Consider the following 19,030-nt stretch of genomic DNA (forward strand, 5'->3'; position numbering starts at 1 on the left):
TGCACACGCATTTAGGCACATCTAGTGTTTAAAGTGAAGGTCTGGTAAAATTTTTAAAAAATAAAAGACAGCAGCTACAAAAACTGACTTTAAAAAACAAGACACTTGCCTCTCTCACATGACAGCACCCAAAATAATTACTATGGAAAGAAACTTGGATACATATTATAGTAATAAATGAATGAGGAAATCAAGATGAGCGGTGAGTGACAACAACGATTGTAAGTATTGGGGTCCCTCTGGTGACCCCTGAGATTGGGACTACTTTCTATATGACAAGATACCACTCGGTCGTTATATATTTGATGTTTCACCTTGCAGATATTATATATATGTATCTACTCCTGAAGAAGGGAACTAAGAGCACGAAACGCGTCGAGGTTTGGAAATTGTGCTGTAATTATGTATCGACATTTGGATTGTCTATCCAATGATGTATGAAATGCATTAAGCGCTTCCCATCCGGCCCATGTACATAAACGGCCGGATGGGAGCGCTGCCGAAGCGGGTGGCCATTTATAAACGGCCTCCGCATTCACTGCCTGTGCGCGCTCCCTGGGAGCACCGATCGTTGTACAGGACCTCTGTGTGAGGGCCCGATCATGTGATCACACATAGTAGTAAGTTTACTACGTGTGAAATCTGTGAATGATCACAGAGATCACACGGTACAGGGCCATTCACAACAGCCTTGTACCATGTGACATGCTGTGACCAATCACGGCTCTCACAGTATTTCTCAATGTCTGCAGGAATGCAGCCAGAGAGAAGGAGAAATGATTCCTCTTAAAGCAATCGGTGTAAAAAAAAATACAATCTTCATCACCCCCCCACAAGTAGTACAGTGTCACCATGGTGACCCTACTGCTAGGGTGACAGTATGTTAAAAAAAAACATAAATAACAAAATAAAAAAAATTAAAATAAAAATATAAAAAAGTTTTTTGAAAACTTATAATTTTTGGTTATAAACAAATTTGGGTTGTTGTTTTTTTTACTAAAAAGATAGCTGAATACATTTTGGCCGAGATTTATAAAGAAAGATTATTTATTTGCAAAACTTTATAACAAAAACAATTTTTTTTTTTTAATTTTTGGACTTTTTCATTTATATAGCAAAAAATAAAAATCTCAGCGGTGAATAAATGCCACCAAAATAAAGTTTTATCTGTTTCAAAAAAATGCTAAAGAATTCATATGGGTACAGTGTTGCATGACCGCGCAATTGTCATTCAAAGTGTGATAGGGCTGAAAGCTGAAAATTGGCCTGGACAGGAAGGGGGGAAAGTGTCCGGACTGGAAGGGGGGGAAAGTGTCCGGACTGGAAGGGGGGAAAGTGTCCGGACTGGAAGGGTGGGAAAGTGTCCGGACTGGAAGGGGGGGAAAGTGTCCGGACTGGAAGGGGGGAAAGTGTCCGGACTGGAAGGGTGGGAAAGTGTCCGGACTGGAAGGGGGGGAAAGTGTCCGGACAGGAAGGGGGGAAAGTGTCCGGACTGGAAGGGGGGGAAAGTGTCCGGACTGGAAGGGGGGGAAAGTGTCCGGACAGGAAGGGGGGAAAGTGTCCGGACTGGAAGGGGGGGAAAGTGTCCGGACTGGAAGGGGGGAAAGTGTCCGGACTGGAAGGGTGGGAAAGTGTATGGACTGGAAGGGGGGGAAAGTGTCCGGACTGGAAGGGGGGGAAAGTGTCCGGACTGGAAGAGGGTGAAAGTGTCCGGACTGGAAGGGGGGGAAAGTGTCCAGACTGGAAGGGGGTGAAAGTGTCCGGACTGGAAGGGGTGAAAGTGTCCGGACTGGAAGGGGGGGAAAGTGTCCGGACTGGAAGGGGGGGGAAAGTGTCCGGACTGGAAGGGGGGGAAAGTGTCCGGACTGGAAGGGGGGAAAGTGTGCGGACTGGAAAAGGGGGTGAAAGTGTCAGGACTGGAAGGGGGGGAAAGTGTCCAGACTGGAACGGGGGAAAGTGTCCGGACTGGAAGGGGGGAAAGTGTCCAGACTGGAAGGGGGGGAAAGTGTCTGGACTGGAAGAGGGTGAAAGAGTCCGGACTGGAAGGGGGTGAAAGTGTCCGGACTGGAAGGGGGGAAAGTGTCCGGACTGGAAGGGGGGGAAAGTGTCCGGACTGGAAGGGGGGGAAAGTGTCCGGACTGGAAGAGGGGAAAGTGTCCGGACTGGAAGGGGGGAAAGCGTCCAGACTGGAAGGGGGGAAAAGTGTCCAGACTGGAAGGGGAGGAAAGTGTCCGGACTGGAAGGGGGTGAAAGTGTCCGGACTGGAAGGGGGGAAAGTGTCCGGACTGGAAGGGGGTGAAAGTGTCCGGACTGGAAGGGTGTGAAAGTATCCGGACTGGAAGGGGGTGAAAGTGTCTGGACTGGAAGGGGGAAAGTGTCTGGACTGGAAGGGGGGGGGGGAAGTGTCCGGACTGGAAGGGGTTATTATGTATTTATTACAAATCGGCTTGTTACCATTGTATCCTCTTTTTGTAAGCAATGAGAAGTTTATTCATTTATGAAAAATTGGAATGTTGGAAAGTAGTTATTGGTTGGCCGTGTGTGTTGTGTCTTGTTATGTTCACATGACTGTCATATGCCTTTAAGAGTTTTCTATATCTTGTCTCTGCTCCTCCCTTTCCTTTGGTTTAGCTAATTCTGCATAGATAGCCCCTCCCCCTTTCCCAGGAATGCATTGCAGGAAGCCTCATGGCAAGAAGCAGAAACATTATGAACTTTTGACTTATGGAATTTCATTGTTTTAAGATTCTCTCAGTTTATGGAATAAACTTCACAAGATCTACAAGATGTCATTCTCATTGAGTCACTGACTGTGGTGTCCACCAGAGGTCGGAGTTATCGCTATCTCATCACAACTGTAAGTTACAGAGATCACACTATCAATGCTTAGATTGGAGACACAGAACATTTACTGTCCCAGGACATATAAATTGGTGTATGGACCGTCCCGAGGCACCCTTTGAAATGATGGACCATTCAGAGGCACCCTTTCAAATGATGGACCGTCCCGAGGCACCCTTTCAAAAGATGGACCGTCCCGAGGCACCCTTTCAAAAGATGGACCGTCCCGAGGCACCCTTTCAAATGATGGACCGTCCCGAGGCACCCTTTCAAAAGATGGACCGTCCCGAGGCACCCTTTCAAAAGATGGACCGTCCCGAGGCACCCTTTCAAATGATGGACCGTCCCGAGGCACCCTTTCAAAAGATGGACCGTCCCGAGGCACTCTTTCAAATGATGGACCGTCCCGAGGAACCCTTTCAAATGATGGACCGTCCCAAGGCACCCTTTTAAATGATGGACCGTCCTGAGGCACCCTTTTTAAATGATGGACCGTCCCGAGGCACCCTTTTTAAATGATGGACCGTCCCAAGGCACCCTTTTAAATGATGGACAGTACCGAGGCACCCTTTCAAATGATGGACCGTCCCGAGGCACCCTTTCAAAAGACGGACCGTCCCGTGGCACCCTTTCAAATGATGGACCGTCCCGAGGCACCCTTTCAAATGATGGACCATCCCGAAGCACCCTTTCAAATGATGGACCGTCCCGAGGCACCCTTTCAAATGATGGACCGTCCCGAGGCACCCTTTCAAATGATGGACCGTCCCGAGGCACCCTTTCAAATGATGGACCGTCCCGAGGCACACCATTCTAAAATGTGAAAAACTATTATAATAGGTTTTTATAACGCAGCAACATCCACACATATAGGACACCCAACATTAGAGGGGATTTATCCTTCCAAAGCAAATACACTTTTGCACCCTGGTACTGACTAGTATTCTCATGTTTCTCTTCTCCCTCAGTTGCACCCTGGTACTGACTAGTATTCTCATGTTTCTCTTCTCCCTCAGTTGCACCCTGGTACTGACTAGTATTCCCATGTTTCTCTTGTCAATCAGTTTTTCTCCATCACTGAGCTAATGTGACCCCAGTGCTGACGAAGAGAGGGCAGGGGAGGGCCAAAATAGGATGCTGTGCAGGCAACCAACATCCTCCTTATCATCTGATGATGTCATTGGTTGTCAGGACGCCGGCGGCTAGAAGGTCATAATGGCGCACAATGAAAACCTACGGCTTTGTGTAACTAAAAGGCCGGCATGTTCCGCCCGTTGGCTCGTATACAAGTTTTGGACAATTTTTAGACATTTTGCCAAGGCATCCCTGAAGAAACCTCAAGGCACCCCTGAAGAAACCTTATGGCACCCCTGAAGAAACCTCAAGGCACCTCTGAAGAAACCTCAAAACACCTCTGAAGAAACCTCATGGCACCCCTAAAGAAACCTCAAGGCACCCCTGAAGAAACCTCAAGGCACCCCTGAAGAAACCTCAAGGCACCCCAGGTCGAGGAAGGCTGTACTAAGGGATGGAGGCACATCACTTGGTGCATCACGTCACATTCTAATTTAGTCATTCTCAGGTTTTTATTGCCTTTCGGGTCCTGCCGAAATGTCCTTTTTTCTGATGGAGTCTCCAAGGCAAGAAACACAGGGAAATGTCCCCATGGGCACCCAGCGATATAAAACCCACCATTCTCCACCCTACCTTGAACAATATGTATACGGTATATATATATACAGTATATGGATCGTCAATTTGCACCCCAAGTTGTATCAGTCTTTTTCCTCTTCATACATCCTATTACGAGGGGAATAATGCGATTGGTGGATTATGTTTTCCTTAAAACGTCATATTATGGAAATTGTGTGAAAGTGTAGATGGTGAATACAATACACTGCTCTGACCATGATGGGAAAGGGGGGTTGAGGAACTGTTCCAGGATGAATGTACCTACCTAAATACCTACCTAAGAGACACAAGCCACTCCTCTCATCCCATGCTGCGGGTCACAATAGTTAGGTCAGGCACTGGAACTCTAAAATAGCCATTGAGCGGATATCAATCCACCTGGTGGTACTCAGTGCTGGTGCCTATAAGGGGAACATCGATGTGTAGGCACTACTTTCTCCCCTGCAGGTGCTGCATTGCAGTTGGAGAGGAAGTCAAGAGGAACATGGCTCCTCTATGGATTCCTGGGTCACTGGGGAAACTATACAATTGGATGCTGCTGCCCCATGTGACTTTAGCAGCCATCTCGAGTCAGGCATAACCTATTTAAGTCCCTGGCTCTCAGGCTTGGCATGAATTTTGCAGTGGGGAGAGTAGGGATAGGTACCCCACCTGGAAGGGACAGAGCTAGTAGCAGAGAAAGGTTCCTGATGAGGAGGGAAAGCATAGAGCTTGCCTGCGCATGCGATGGTCAGGCCACGGTCTGCCCCTTCTAGTTGTCAGGTTGTCAGCTCGGCTGGAATCTGCTGTCTACATGTTGGTGGACCTGTGAGTGTTCCCGGTTGGGTTGTCTTCCCACTCAGCTTATGGTGAACTGTCTGTTCATTATTCCAATACACGTTCTTTCCTCACACTACAACTGTGTGCGTTATTGCCCCCACACCACACCTACAGGTGCCACCACCGAGCAGATCTGAGAATCTCTTATGAACATCGGATGATGGCACCTAGGGGTTGACTTACTACAACTGGAGAGTGCACGATCTGGTGCAGCTCTGCATGGGAGCCAATCAGCTTCTAACTTCAGTTTGTTCAATTAGGCTTCAGCAATAAAACCTGGAAGCTGATTGGTTTCTATGCAGAGCCGCACCAGATTTTGCACTCTCTGGTTTTAGTAAATCAACCCCTATATGTCATTGATTTTCATCATTAAAGTGTATGTATAGACGATGTTCGTAGATTTGGATGGAGTAAGTGAGGGTTAGAACCCCACCGAGTTATTTTCTTCTGACTTCCTGTCTTACATTTCTGAAACACAACAGGTAGTTAGAGCAAAGTTAGTGATGGGATTCCCTCTCTTAGCCAGTTGTCCCCGTTACAAGTGCCCCCCTGTGAGATGTCCCCCCTCCTCTTGTTCTGGGGACAACTCTAACATTTTGGGTTTCCCCGTCGCTTTCTTTTTTGTTGACAATCATCACCAATACAAACAAAGGGGGTGAATCTTCCCAATGGGAACACAGATAGGGATAAAACTGTCCAAATTTGTAGACTTCACCTCCGCAACATCTCCGACCTCCGCAACATCTCCAACCACTGCAACATCTCCGACCTTCGCAACATCTCCGACCTTCGCAACATCTCCAACCTCCGCAACATCTCCAACCTCCGCAACATCTCCAAGATATGCCCGTTCCTAACATTTGAAATTATTAAGCAACTTATTCCCTCCCTGGTTATCTCTCGCCTTGACTATTGTAACTCCCTCCTCATTGGCCGACCTCATCGCAGGCTATCCCCTCTCCAGTCTCTCATGAATGCTGCTTCCAGACTCATCCACCTTACTAACCATTCATTCCATATCTGCCACCCCTCTCTGCCAATCCCTCCACTGGCCTCCATTCCGTGTCCTCCACCCCTCTCGGTCAATCCCTCCACTGGCCTCCACTCAATGTCCTCCACCCCTCTCTGCCAATCCCTCCACTAGCCTCCACTCAATGTCCTCCACCCCTCTCTGCCAATCCCTCCACTAGCCTCCACTCAGTGTCCTCCACCCCTCTCTGCCAATCCCTCCACTGGCCTCCACTCAATGTCCTCCACCCCTCTCTGCCAATCCCTCCACTGGCCTCCACTCAGTGTTCTCCATCTCTCTCTGCCAATCCCTCCACTGGCCTCCATTCAGTGTCCTCCACCCCTCTCTGCCAATTTCTCCACTGGCCTCCATTCAATGTACTCCACCCCTCTCTGTCAATCCCTCCACTGGCCTCCACTCAGTGTCCTCCATCCCTCTCTGCCAATCCCTCCACTGGCTTCCCATTGCCCAACGGATAAAATTCAAAACATTAACGATAACCTATAAAGCCATTTATAACTCCGCCCCAAATTACATCACCGATCTTGTCTCTAAATATCATCCAAACCGTACTCTCCGCTCCTCCCACGACCTCCTTCTCTCTAGCTCCCTTGTCTCCTCCTCCCATGCTCATCTCCAGGACTTCCCCAGAGCTTCCCCTATCCTCTGGAACTCTCTACCCCAATTTATCAGACTATCGCCTACTCTGCTCACTTTTAGGCTCTGAAAACCTCTCTCTTCAGGGAAGCCTACCCCACCCTCAGCTAATAATGGAATCTTCTACTCCTCCTACCAGTCCATCCCCCACAGCTACTACCTTTTGTACCACTAGCCCCTCCCTCCTAGATTGTAAGCTCCCAAGATCAGGGCCCTCTTGACCCTCTTGTATTGAACTGTATTGGTGCTGTATTGTCTCCCGTTATATTGTACAGCGCTGAGCAAACTGCTGGCGCCATAAACCCTGTATAATAATAATATAAATCCTGTATAATAATAATAATAAAAAACCTAACAGACGGCTTTACCCTTCCCCCCCCCTCTATCCAAAATCAAAACAAAAAAGTTTTTCCTAGAGATACACTTTCATATCTGCACTGGTGGTGTCCGGGTCTTCTAGTTGCTCCTCTGGCCTTTCTCTCTGTTTCTGTGTTGTGATTCCCCCATTACATTGGACTTTGTTAGGTTTTATTACCTGATATCACAGCTCGGGCGGTCCTCTTCAGTCTCCCCTCTTTCACCACACAGAAGTACTGCTTATTTATTTCCACATCCATGTTCAGCACGGACTCCACCTTCTTCCGGCCATTACTGATGACAGTTACATTACGTGTTCCATGTTGGGACAGATCCGTCTTCTGCTCATCGTACCACCTGACCCACGGATTCCTGAACACGCCAATATCCATACATTTCAGACGCTTCTCCCCATCAATGTGAATGACGGTAACTGTTGAATCAGCTGCATTTAAATCTAAAAATAAAAAACAATTTACATTACATTAGAACAGATTTACATTATGTTTATTCGATACGTTGATCAGTCATTTCAAGAATGCAACGTGGTTGCTGCAGTACCCAACATGTCTCCAGCACTGACCCCTTCAGAAAGTCCTCTCCAGTCCGGTCCTCCTTTGTGTTATTGAAAATAAAGCCCAGGGGGAGGGGGGGGTACTCCAGGGGGGAATTTGTTCTTACAATGGAGAAGGCAGTCAAACTAAAATAATTGGCATTTATTATCTGCATATAATCAGTACTTAGTAGAACCAGCTTTGGTTGCAGTTTAGGCTCTTTGGGGTCATTTGTCTTTGGGGTACCAACTTTGCACATTTAGGATCTGATCTTTTTTTTCTAACAGTTCTCCATATCCAAATAGCTAAAACTCTGTTGGGTTGGATGGAGGCCATTGATGAACTGCAACCTTCAGGTCTTAGTTTCTCAGATGGACTTAGGTCTTTGACTGGCTCTTCTTATGTATATAAAAAATGGGTGCAGCGCTAAAACCTTAACATTGCCAAGTGTCAAAGTATAATATATGTAATAAATAACGAATATATATATGAGAACATTCAATAAAGTGACCAGTGATAAGGTGCTAATATACAGTTGCAAGAAAAAGTATGTGAACCCCTTGGGATTCCGTGGAGGTTTGCATGAATTGGGCATAAAATGTGCTCTGAACGTCATCTAAGTCACAACAATAGAAGAACACAGTCTGCTGAACATAATACTACACAAACATTAGATGTTGCCATGGTTTCATTGCACATAACATGTAAACAATCACAGTGCAGGGAGGAAAAAGTATGTGAACCTTTGGACTTAATAACTGGTTGACCCTCCTTTGGCAGCAATAACCTCAACCAAACGTTTCCTGTAGTTGCAGATCAGACCTGCACAACGATCTGGAGTCATTTTGGACCACTCCTCTTCACAAAACTGTTTCAGTGTAGCAATATTCTTGGGATGTCTGGTGTGAATCGCTCTCTTAAGGTCATGCCACAGCATTTCAATGGGGTTGAGGTCAGGACTCTGACTGGGCCACTCCAGAAGGCGTATTCTGTGCTGTTGCAGCCATTGTTTTGTTGAATGACTTGTATGCTTTGGGTCATTGTCCTGTTGCATCACCCATCCTCTGCGGAGCTTCAGTTGGCGGACAGATGGTCGTACGTTTTCCTGCAAAATGTCTTGATAAACTCTGGAATTCATTTTCCCATCAATGACAACAATCCATCCAGGCCCTGAGGCAGTAAAGCAGCCCCAAACCATGATGCTCCCTCCGCCATGTTTCACAGTGGGGATGAGGTTTGATGTTGGTGTGCTGTGCCTTTTTTTCTCCACACAGTGTTGTGTGTTCTTCCCAAACAACTCAATCTTGGTGTCATCTGTCCACAGTATATTCTGCCAGTAGTGCTGTGGAACATCCAGGTGCTCTTTTGCAAACTTCAAACGTACTGCAATATTCTTTTTGGCCAGCAATGGCTTCCTCCGTGGTGTCCTCCCATGTACTCCATTCTTGTTTAATGTTTTCCTTATTGTAGATGTGTCAACAAAAATGTTAGCATGTGCCAGAGATTTCTGTAGGTCTTTAGCTGACACTCTGGGATTCTTCTTTACCTCATGCAGCATTCTGCGCTGGGCTCTTGCAGTCATTTTTACAGGACGACCACGCCTAGGGAGAGTAGCAACAGTGCTAAACTTTCTCCATTTGTAGACAGTCTGTCTTACCGTGGACACATGAACATCAAGGCTCAAGGAGATACTTTTGTAACCCTTTCCAGCTTCATGCAAGTCAACAATTCTTGATGGTAGGTCTTCTGAGAGCTCTTTTCTGCAAGGCATGGTTCACATCAGACAGTGCTTCTTGAAACCAGTAAACCCAAAACAGGTGTCAGCAACACATCCAATATCATCACACTGATTGGAGTCAAGGTTGGCTCACTCCTGGCTCCAATTAGCTCTGGGAGAAGTCATTAAGCTAGGGCCTCACATACTTTTTCCTCCCTGCACTGTGAATGTTTACATGTTATGTGCAATTAAACCATGGCAACATCTAATGTTTGTGTAGTATTATGTTCAGCAGACTGTGTTCTTCTATTGTTGTGACTTAGATGACGTTCAGAGCACATTTTATGCCCAATTCATGCAAAACTCCACGGAATCCCAAGGGGTTCACATACTTTTTCTTGCAACTGTATCAACAAAATACAGTGACTTTGTGGCACTGGAAGTTCTGGTCACTGATCCTGCTGTGTAGAACTACAGAGAGCTGCGGATAGAGGAGACCCCACTCAGCAGAGGAGGAGGGGACTATGGCCTGAGTCTGTAATCCTGACCACCTGGAGGCGCTACATTCACATTCCAAGCTTTGTTTACAAAACAGTTGCCAAAAAGTTTCTGCTGGTGATCTCTGGAAACCGTTTGCCGTGAATGTGACGAGAGGAAACTTCTCAGAACACAGAATCATGAGGGATTACTATGAGATTCTCGGAGTGCCCAGGAATGCCACCCAGGATGACATCAAACGGGCAGCTGCATGAGGGGAGCGGCAGAGCCATTGCTGACAGCAGAGGAAGCAGTGAGGGAACATCAAACCAGACCATACTCACCTTTAAAGGGGCCTCCAGTCGATCTACTGAGAGTGTTATCTCTAAATGCGCTATTTGATTGCGCATCTGGTGAGTACGCAGTCTTTACACTATTGGACACAGCCCCATTATACCGGATAGATCACCAGCAATTGAAGATCATTATCAGATCTTCCATACACCCATCTTTGGACATTAATATTATCTTTCCAACACTTTATTAAGCACTATTGGTCACTACATAGTGACAGAGATATATGTTGCCACTAAGTCACTTTATTTTGTTGATATATTAGCATCTTATCACTGGTCACTTTACTGAATGTTCTCATATATATATATTCGTTATTTATTACATATATTATACTTTGACACTTGGCAATTGTAAGGTTTTAGCGCTGCACCCATTTTTTATATCGATGCTTTGGAGGTTTTTTTGGTACCTTTTGGTGTTTCAGCAGCTCAGTTGACTTTAGCACTCACTTACCTCTCTGACTCTTCTTATGTATTTAGGTTCTTGGTACTAAAATATTCCAGAAGAACATTGGCTATGTGTTTAGGGTCCTTGTTCCTCCAAAACGTGAACCACTGGCCCAGTCTCAGGTCTCTTGCAGATTAAATAAGACTTTCGTCTAGAATTGCCATGTATGGGTTGCATCCATCTTGTCCTCCATGGATGGTTGTTCTCATCCCAACTGTGGAACTCCACAGCTTCTTCAGGGTTACAAACAAATCTCTCGGTTGCATGTCGGATTAATGTCCTGCTTATCCAGGTATGTATTTTGTGTAGCCAGCTTTAGTTATGCAGAGTCACAACTGTGCTGTTCTCTTTCCAGGTTTTTGATAATGGATTCAGTGCTGGATCTACCCTGATTAGTCCTTCTGTATCCTGGGTATTCGTGATGATGTTTATTTATCAATGTCTAAAACTCTGGGCCCTTTCAGCAGCTGTATTTACGTAGTGTTCTATTGTTCCTCTTGAAAAATTCACATGACAAAACATGTCAAGGAAGTGACACAGGCAGGAACCAGAAGTCAATGGTTCCCCATCTTTGTTTTTACTATTATATGGATTTTTATGTTCAGGATTTGGCTTCTCCCAACCTGGTAAGCTGATCCTTCATATGAGTTCTTCCCACTCCTACAGCCATGACTGTGTATCAGTGTGTATTCCTGGCTCTGGGATTTCCGAGTTCCCCAGAAAGTGTTTTGAGTTACCCTGAGAGCGTTTCCAGTTACCCCAAAAGTGTTCTGAATCACTCTGAAAGTATTCTGAGTTCCAAGTTACTCTGAGAGTGTTCTGAGTTATTCTGAGAGTATTCCAAGTTACCTCAAAGAGAATTGTGAGTTCCAAGTTACTTTGAGAGTGTTCAGAGTTACCCCAAATGTGTTCTGAGTTACCTCAAGAGAATTCCAAGTTCCAGGTTACTCTGAGAGTGTTCAGAGTTATCCCGAGATCATTCCAAGTTACTCCGAGAGTGTTCTGTGTTAGCCCAAGAGAATTCCGAGTTCCAAATGACTCTGAGAGTGTTCCAAGCTATCCCGAAAGTGTTCTGAGTTACCCCAGGAAAATTCAGAGTTCCAAGTTACTCTGAAAGTGTCCTGAGTTATCCTAAGAGTGTTCCACTTTATTTTAATAGTATTCCAAGTTACCCTGAGAGTGTTCTGAGTTACCTCAAGAGAATTTGGAGTTCCACGTTACTCTGGAAGTATTCCAAATTACCCTGAGAGTGTTTTGAGTTACCCCAAGAGAATTCTGATTTACCCCAAGAGAATTCCAAGTTCCTGGTTACTCTGAGAATGTTCAGAGTTATCCCGAGATCATTCCAAGTTACTCCAAGAGTGTTCTGTGTTAGCCCAAGAGAATTCAGAGTTCCAAATGACTCTGAGAGTGATCCAAGTTATCCCAAAAGTGTTCTGAGTTACCCCATGAGAATTCAGAGTTCCAAGTTACTCTGAAAGTGTCCTGAGTTATCCTAAGAGTGTTCCACTTTATTCTAAGAGTGTTCCAAGTTACCCTGAGAGTGTTCTGAGTTACCCCAAGAGAATTCTGAGTTCCAAATTACTCTGGAAGTGTTCCAAGTTACCCCGAATGTGTTCTGAGTTACCCCAAGAGAATCACAAGTTCCAGGTTGCTCTGAGAGTGTTCTGACTTACCCCAAGAGAATTCTGAGTTACAAGTTACTCTGGAAGTGTTCCAAGTTACCCTGAGAGTGTTCTGAGTTACCCCAAGAGAATCCCAAGTTCCCGGTTACTCTGAGAGTGTTCAGAGTAATCCCGAGATCATTCCAAGTTACTCCGAGAGTGTTCTGTGTTAGCCCAGGAGAATTCCAAGTTCCAAATGACTCTGAGAGTGTTCCAAGTTATCCCAAAAGTATTCTGAGTTACCCCAAGAGAATTCAAAGTTCCAAGTTGCTCTGAAAGTGTTCTGAGTTATCCTAAGAGTGTTCCACTTTATTCTAAGAGTGTTCCAAGTTACCCTGAGAGTGTTCTGAGTTACCCCAAAAGAATTCTGAGTTCCAAATTACTCTGGGAGTGTTCCAAGTTGCCCCGAATGTGTTCTGAGTTACCCCAAGAGAATCACAAGTTCCAGGTTACTCTGAGAGTGTTCTGACTTACCTCAAGAGAATTCTGAGTTACAAGTTACCCTGGAAGTGTTCCAAGTTACCCTGAGAGTGTTCTGAGTTACCCCAAGAGAATCCCAAGTTCCCGGTTACTCTGAGAGTGTTCCAAGTTACCCCAAGAGTGTTCTGAGTTACCCCAAGAGAATCCCAAGTTCCAGGTTACTCTGAGAGTGTTCCAAGTTACCCCAAGAGTGTTCTGAGTTACTCCAAGAGAATTCTGAGTTCCAAGTTGTTCTGAGAGTGTTGCATGTTTCCCCGAGAGTGTTCCGAGTTACTCCAGGAGAAATCTGAGTTTCAAGTTACTCTAAAAGAGTGTTCCAAGTTACCCCAAGAGTGTTCTGAGTTATCATGAGAGTATTCTCAGTTACCCCCAGAGTGCTCCAAGTTCCTCCAAGAGTGTTCTGAGTCACCTAAGAGTGCCCCCAGTTCCTTGTGACCCCAAGTTCCAAGCTATACTATTTTCCATGTGACTCCAGAGTGACCCTTGTGTACTTCACTTGTCTCCAGCATTCCAGTCTTCTTGCATCTTCTGTGACATCTGTGTCTTCCAAGTGCCACTTTGTACAGTTGCAAGAAAAAGTATGTGAACCCCTTGGGATTCCGTGGAGTTTTGCATGAATTGGGCATAAAATGTGCTCTGAACGTCATCTAAGTCACAACAATAGAAGAACACAGTCTGCTGAACATAATACTACACAAACATTAGATGTTGCCATGGTTTCATTGCACATAACATGTAAACATTCACAGTGCAGGGAGGAAAAAGTATGTGAGGCCCTAGCTTAATGACTTCTCCCAGAGCTAAGTGGAGCCAGGAGTGAGCCAACCTTGACTCCAATCAGTGTGATGATATTGGATGTGTTGCTGACACCTGTTTTGGGTTTACTGGTTTCAAGAAGCACTGTCTGATGTGAACCATGCCTCGCAGAAAAGAGCTCTCAGAAGACCTACCATCAAGAATTGTTGACTTTCATGAAGCAGGAAAGGGTTACAAAAGTATCTCCAAAAGCCTTGATGTTCATGTGTCCACGGTAAGACAGACTGTCTACAAATGGAGAAAGTTTAGCGCCTTAAACACACATCTATCATACATGTAGGCTGCATGGTGGGCCCACAATTCCCAGCCATATATGACAGTATAGAGATGGTGAACCGGGAAAACAGAAAAGCTGTGTATGTACGGCCATAGACTGGAACAGAACTTACTGCCTATGGTCAATTCCACCTTCTGGTCCCCATGGCCTCTCCTATTGGCTGCTCTGCAGTAATACGTTCCTTCATCACTGAAGGTGACCTCTCGCAGTGTCAGGTCCAACGTTCCCTGGGAGACATCTTCAGACAATGCTGTGCGTCCTGTGTAGTTTAGATCTTGATCCTTGACATTATCCCGGCCATCTTTGAACTTGTGTGCGATAAAACTTCTTTTATCCGGACCAATCTTCTCCCAGACCACTACCAGACCTTCCGTCCCACGTATTAAGGGAAAGGAGCAGCGGAGGATGACGGTGCCATAGAGGGAAGCAACCACTTCAGTCTGATCTGTGGAGGGGAGCAGAAATATTCGCTAAAAACAAATCCTTCATACAATCAGCCTCATTCTGAATATATTTCACATGATCTCTGTTTGATACATTGTGTAATGATTAGTATTTGTTCATTTATAACAATGATAAACATGTACATATACGATCATTTTCCAGTCCATGCAATCAGTGGAGGTTCAGGATACTGTTCTCTGGCCAGGAAGTATATTGTCTGGTAGCCAGAAAGGATATTGTCCTGTGTCCACAAAGGATATTTTCTGGCGGCCAAGAAGTATATTGTCTCGTGGCCTGGAAGGAAATTGTTGAGTGTCTCGTGGCTAGGAAAGATATTGTGTCACGGTCAGGATGGATATTACTGAGTGTCCAAGAAGGATACTGCCTGGTGGCCAGTTGATCTTTATGTATTTTGGGCAAAGTATATATAGTTGGTATCCTACAAATAATTGGAATGAAATTTTTCCCTTTTTTTTTGTAAGTACTTGAGTTTGATTTCTACTAATCCCCTAAACTCTTCTTTATATTGCCTATGACATAGTGACCCCATCAGAGTCCCCATATAAAGCAACTACCCCACCCCCCCTTATCTGCAGGCCGGATTACTATCTCTTTTCTCTCCTCCAAAGACTGAATACCTTCCTGTATATACCTAGGTTCACCCCTTTCTTCAGAACTACTGTTGATAAATTTCTCAATACTAGGTGTTTAACCCCTTCCAGTCCGGACACTCCCCCCCCTCCTTCCAGTCCGGACACTTCCCCCCCTTCCAGTCCGGACACTCCCCCCCCTCCTTCCAGTCCGGACACTTCCCCCCCTTCCAGTCCAGACACTTTCACCCCCTTCCAGTCCGGACACTTTCTCCCCCTTCCAGTCCGGACACTTTCCCCCCCTTCCAGTCCGGACGCTTTCTCCCCCCTTCCAGTCCAGACACCCCCCCTTCCAGTCCGGACACTCCCCCCCTTCCAGTCCGGACACTTTCACCCCCTTCCAGTCCGGACACTTTCACCCCCTTCCAGTCCGGACACTTTCTCCCCCCTTCCAGTCCGGACACTTTCCCCCCCTTCCAGTTCAGACACTTTTACTCCCTTCCAGTCCGGACACTTTCCCCCCCTTCCAGTCCGGACACTTTCCCCCCTTCCAATCCGGACACTTTCCCCCCTTCCAGTCCGGACACTTTCCCCCCTTCCAGTCTGGACACTTTTACTCCCTTCCAGTCCGGACACTTTTACTCCCTTCCAGTCCGGACACTTTCTCCCCCTTCCAGTCCGGACACTTTCTCCCCCTTCCAGTCCGGACACTTTCACCCCCTTCCAGTCCGGACACTTTCTCCCCCCTTCCAGTCCGGACACTTTCACCCCCTTCCAGTCCGGACACTCTCCCCCTCTTCCAGTCCGGACAATTTCTCCCCCTTCCAGTCCGGACACTTTCACCCCCTTCCAGGCCGGACACTTTCCCCCTTCCAGTCCGGACACTTTCCCCCTTCCAGTCCGGACACTTTCCCCCCCTTCCAGTCCAAACACTTTCTCCCCCCTTCCAGTCCAGACACCCCCTACCTTCCAGTCCGGACACTTTCACTCACCTCCAGTCCAGACAATTTCTCCCCCCTTCCAGTCCGGACACTTTCTCCCCCTTCCAGTCCGGACACTTTCATCCCCCTCCAGTCCGGACACTTTCTCCCCCCTTCCAGTCCAGACACTCCCTCTTCCAGTTCGGACACTCCCCTCCTTCCAGTCCAGGCACTTTCACCCCCCTCCAGTCCAGACACTTTCCCCCCCTTCCAGTCCAGACACTTTCCCCCCCTTCCAGTCCGGACACTTTCCCCCTCTTCCAGTCCGGACACTCCCCCCCTTCCAGTCCAGGCACTTTCACCCCCTCCAGTCCGGACACTTTCCCCCCATTCCAGTCCAGACACTCCCCCTTCCAGTTCGGACACTCCCCTCCTTCCAGTCCAGGCACTTTCACCCCCCTCCAGTCCAGACACTTTCCCCCCCTTCCAGTCCAGACACTTTCCCCCCCTTCCAGTCCGGACACTTTCCCCCTCTTCCAGTCCGGACACTCCCCCCCTTCCAGTCCGGACACTTTCCCCCCTTCCAGTCCAGACACTTTCCCCCCCTTCCAGTCCGGACACTTTCTCCCCCTTCCAGTCCAGACACTTTCCCCCTCTTCCAGTCCGGACACTCCCCCCCTTCCAGTCCGGACACTTTCCCCCCTTCCAGTCCGGACACTTTCACCCCCTTCCAGTCCGGACACTTTCACCCCCTTCCAGTCCGGACACTTTCACCCCCTTCCAGTCCGGACACTTTCTCCCCCCTTCCAGTCCAGACACTTTCCCCCTCTTCCAGTCCGGACACTTTCCCCCCCCTTCCAGTCCAGACACTTTCACCCCCTTCCAGTCCGGACACTTTCTCCCTCCTTCCAGTCCAGACACTCCCTCTTCCAGTTTGGACACTCCCCCCCTTCCAGTCCAGGCACTTTCACCCCCTCCAGTCCGGACACTTTCCCCCCATTCCAGTCCAGACACTCCCCCTTCCAGTTCGGACACTCCCCTCCTTCCAGTCCAGGCACTTTCACCCCCCTCCAGTCCAGACACTTTCCCCCCCTTCCAGTCCGGACACTTTCTCCCCCTTCCAGTCCAGACACTTTCCCCCTCTTCCAGTCCGGACACTCCCCCCCTTCCAGTCCGGACACTTTCCCCCCTTCCAGTCCGGACACTTCCCCCCCTTCCAGTCCGGACACTTTCTCCCCCCTTCCAGTCCTGACACTTTCTCCCCCCTTCCACTCCAGACACTTCCCCCCCCTTCCAGTCCAGACACTTTCCCCCCTTTCCAGTCTGGACACTTTCCCCCCCTTCTAGTCCGGACACTCCCCCCCTTCCAGTCCGGACAGTTTCACCCCCTTCCAGTCCGGACACTTTCTCCCCCCTTCCAGTCCGGACACTCCCCCTTCCAGTCCGGACACTCCCCCCCTTCCAGTCCAGGCACTTTCACCCCCCTCCAGTCCGGACACTTTCCCCCCTTTCCAGTCCGGACACTTTCCCCCCCTTCCAGTCCGGACACTTTCCCCCCCCCTTCCAGTCCGGACGCTTTCCCCCCCCTTCCAGTCCGGACACTCCCTCCCCCCCTTCCAGTCCGGACACTTTCCCCCCCCTTCCAGTCCGGACACTCCCTCCCCCCCTTCCCCCCCCCAGGCCACTTTTAAGCTTTTAGCGCTACCACACTTTGAATGACAATTGCGCGGTCATGCAACACTGAACCCATATGAAGTTTTTAGCATTTTTTTGAGACGGATAAAACTTTATTTTGGTGGTATTTATTCACAGCTGGGATTTTTATTGTTTTTGCTATGTAAATGAAAGAGTCCAAACATTTTGGAAATAAATAATATTTCTTCATAAATCTTGACCAAAATGTGTTAATCTATCTTTTTAGTAAAAATAAAATAACCGAAATTAGTTTATAACCACAAGTTATCATTTTTTTTTTAAATTTTGACATTTTAATTTTATTTTTTTATATTATTATTTATGGGTTTTTTCACATACTGTCACCCTAGCAGTGTGGGGTCACCATGGTGACACTGTACTACTTGTGGGGGGTGATGAAGATTTTTTTTTTCTACACTGATTGCTTTTACATCCATAAAGGCTGTACAAGCAATCATTTCTCCTTCTCTCTGGATGCATTCCTGCAGCCATTAAGAAATACTGTGAGAGCTGTGATTGGTCACAGCTTGTCACATGGTACAGGGCTGGTGTGAATGACCCTGTACCATGTGATCTCTGTGATCATTCACAGATTTCACACGTAGTAAGCGATGATGTCAGAAGTGATATCTTGCTTACTACTATTCATGTGATCACGGATTGGTCAATCAGTGATCACATGATCAGGACCTCACACAGAGGTCCCGTACAGCGATTGGTGTACCATTTCATCTGTCTCCCTTTTTCTTTTTTTTTTATATTGGACCCTTCTCCCCACCCTACATCCTGTTCCTCCCTTCTTTGGGGTTCTTCCCTGATGTAGCCTTGTCTCAAGCCATGTGGGGGTGCTTGGGGGGGAGGGGGTTGATGGTATAATGGTGGCCATTATACCCCCACATGACATATAATTGCGAAGGCCTCAGCAAGTTATGGTATTGGGGAGGATCCATATAATTGGTAATAAAGGTTCAAACCCGTTGTATGTAGTCACATATCATTTATAGATTTTATTTATTTATTCTGACCTTTCATTATTATGTGTTTATTATTGTTATTATTGCAAGAAAATTATTTTGGCTATGATAGGTGGAGCGCTGTTACTTGTGACTCATATCATTTGGGCAGCACTTCCGCCCGGCAGTACTCGGGTCGTTGGTTTGAATCCCAACCATGGCACCACCTGCCTGGAGTTTGCATGTTCTCCCTGTGCCTGCGTG

The 19,030-nt window shown here is 47.1% G+C and overlaps 1 protein-coding gene across 1 annotated transcript in view; it reads right to left on the reverse strand.

Moving 5' to 3' along the window:
* Positions 1-19,030, reverse strand: part of LOC149441067 (V-set domain containing T-cell activation inhibitor 1-like) — a 65,408-nt gene that overhangs the window by 12,629 nt on the left and 33,749 nt on the right. Inside the window, exons 6-7 of the mRNA XM_089657800.1 lie at positions 14,277-14,609; positions 7,554-7,832 (exon numbers count right to left, since the gene is read on the reverse strand). Coding sequence (XP_089513926.1) covers positions 7,554-7,832; positions 14,277-14,609 — 612 coding nt within the window. The remainder of the gene's footprint in view (positions 1-7,553; positions 7,833-14,276; positions 14,610-19,030) is intronic.

The sequence above is a fragment of the Staurois parvus genome, unplaced genomic scaffold (genome assembly GCF_062004578.1).
Source record: "Staurois parvus isolate SC_StPar_1 unplaced genomic scaffold, SC_StPar_1.0 ptg001029l, whole genome shotgun sequence".
NCBI lineage: Eukaryota > Metazoa > Chordata > Amphibia > Anura > Ranidae > Staurois > Staurois parvus.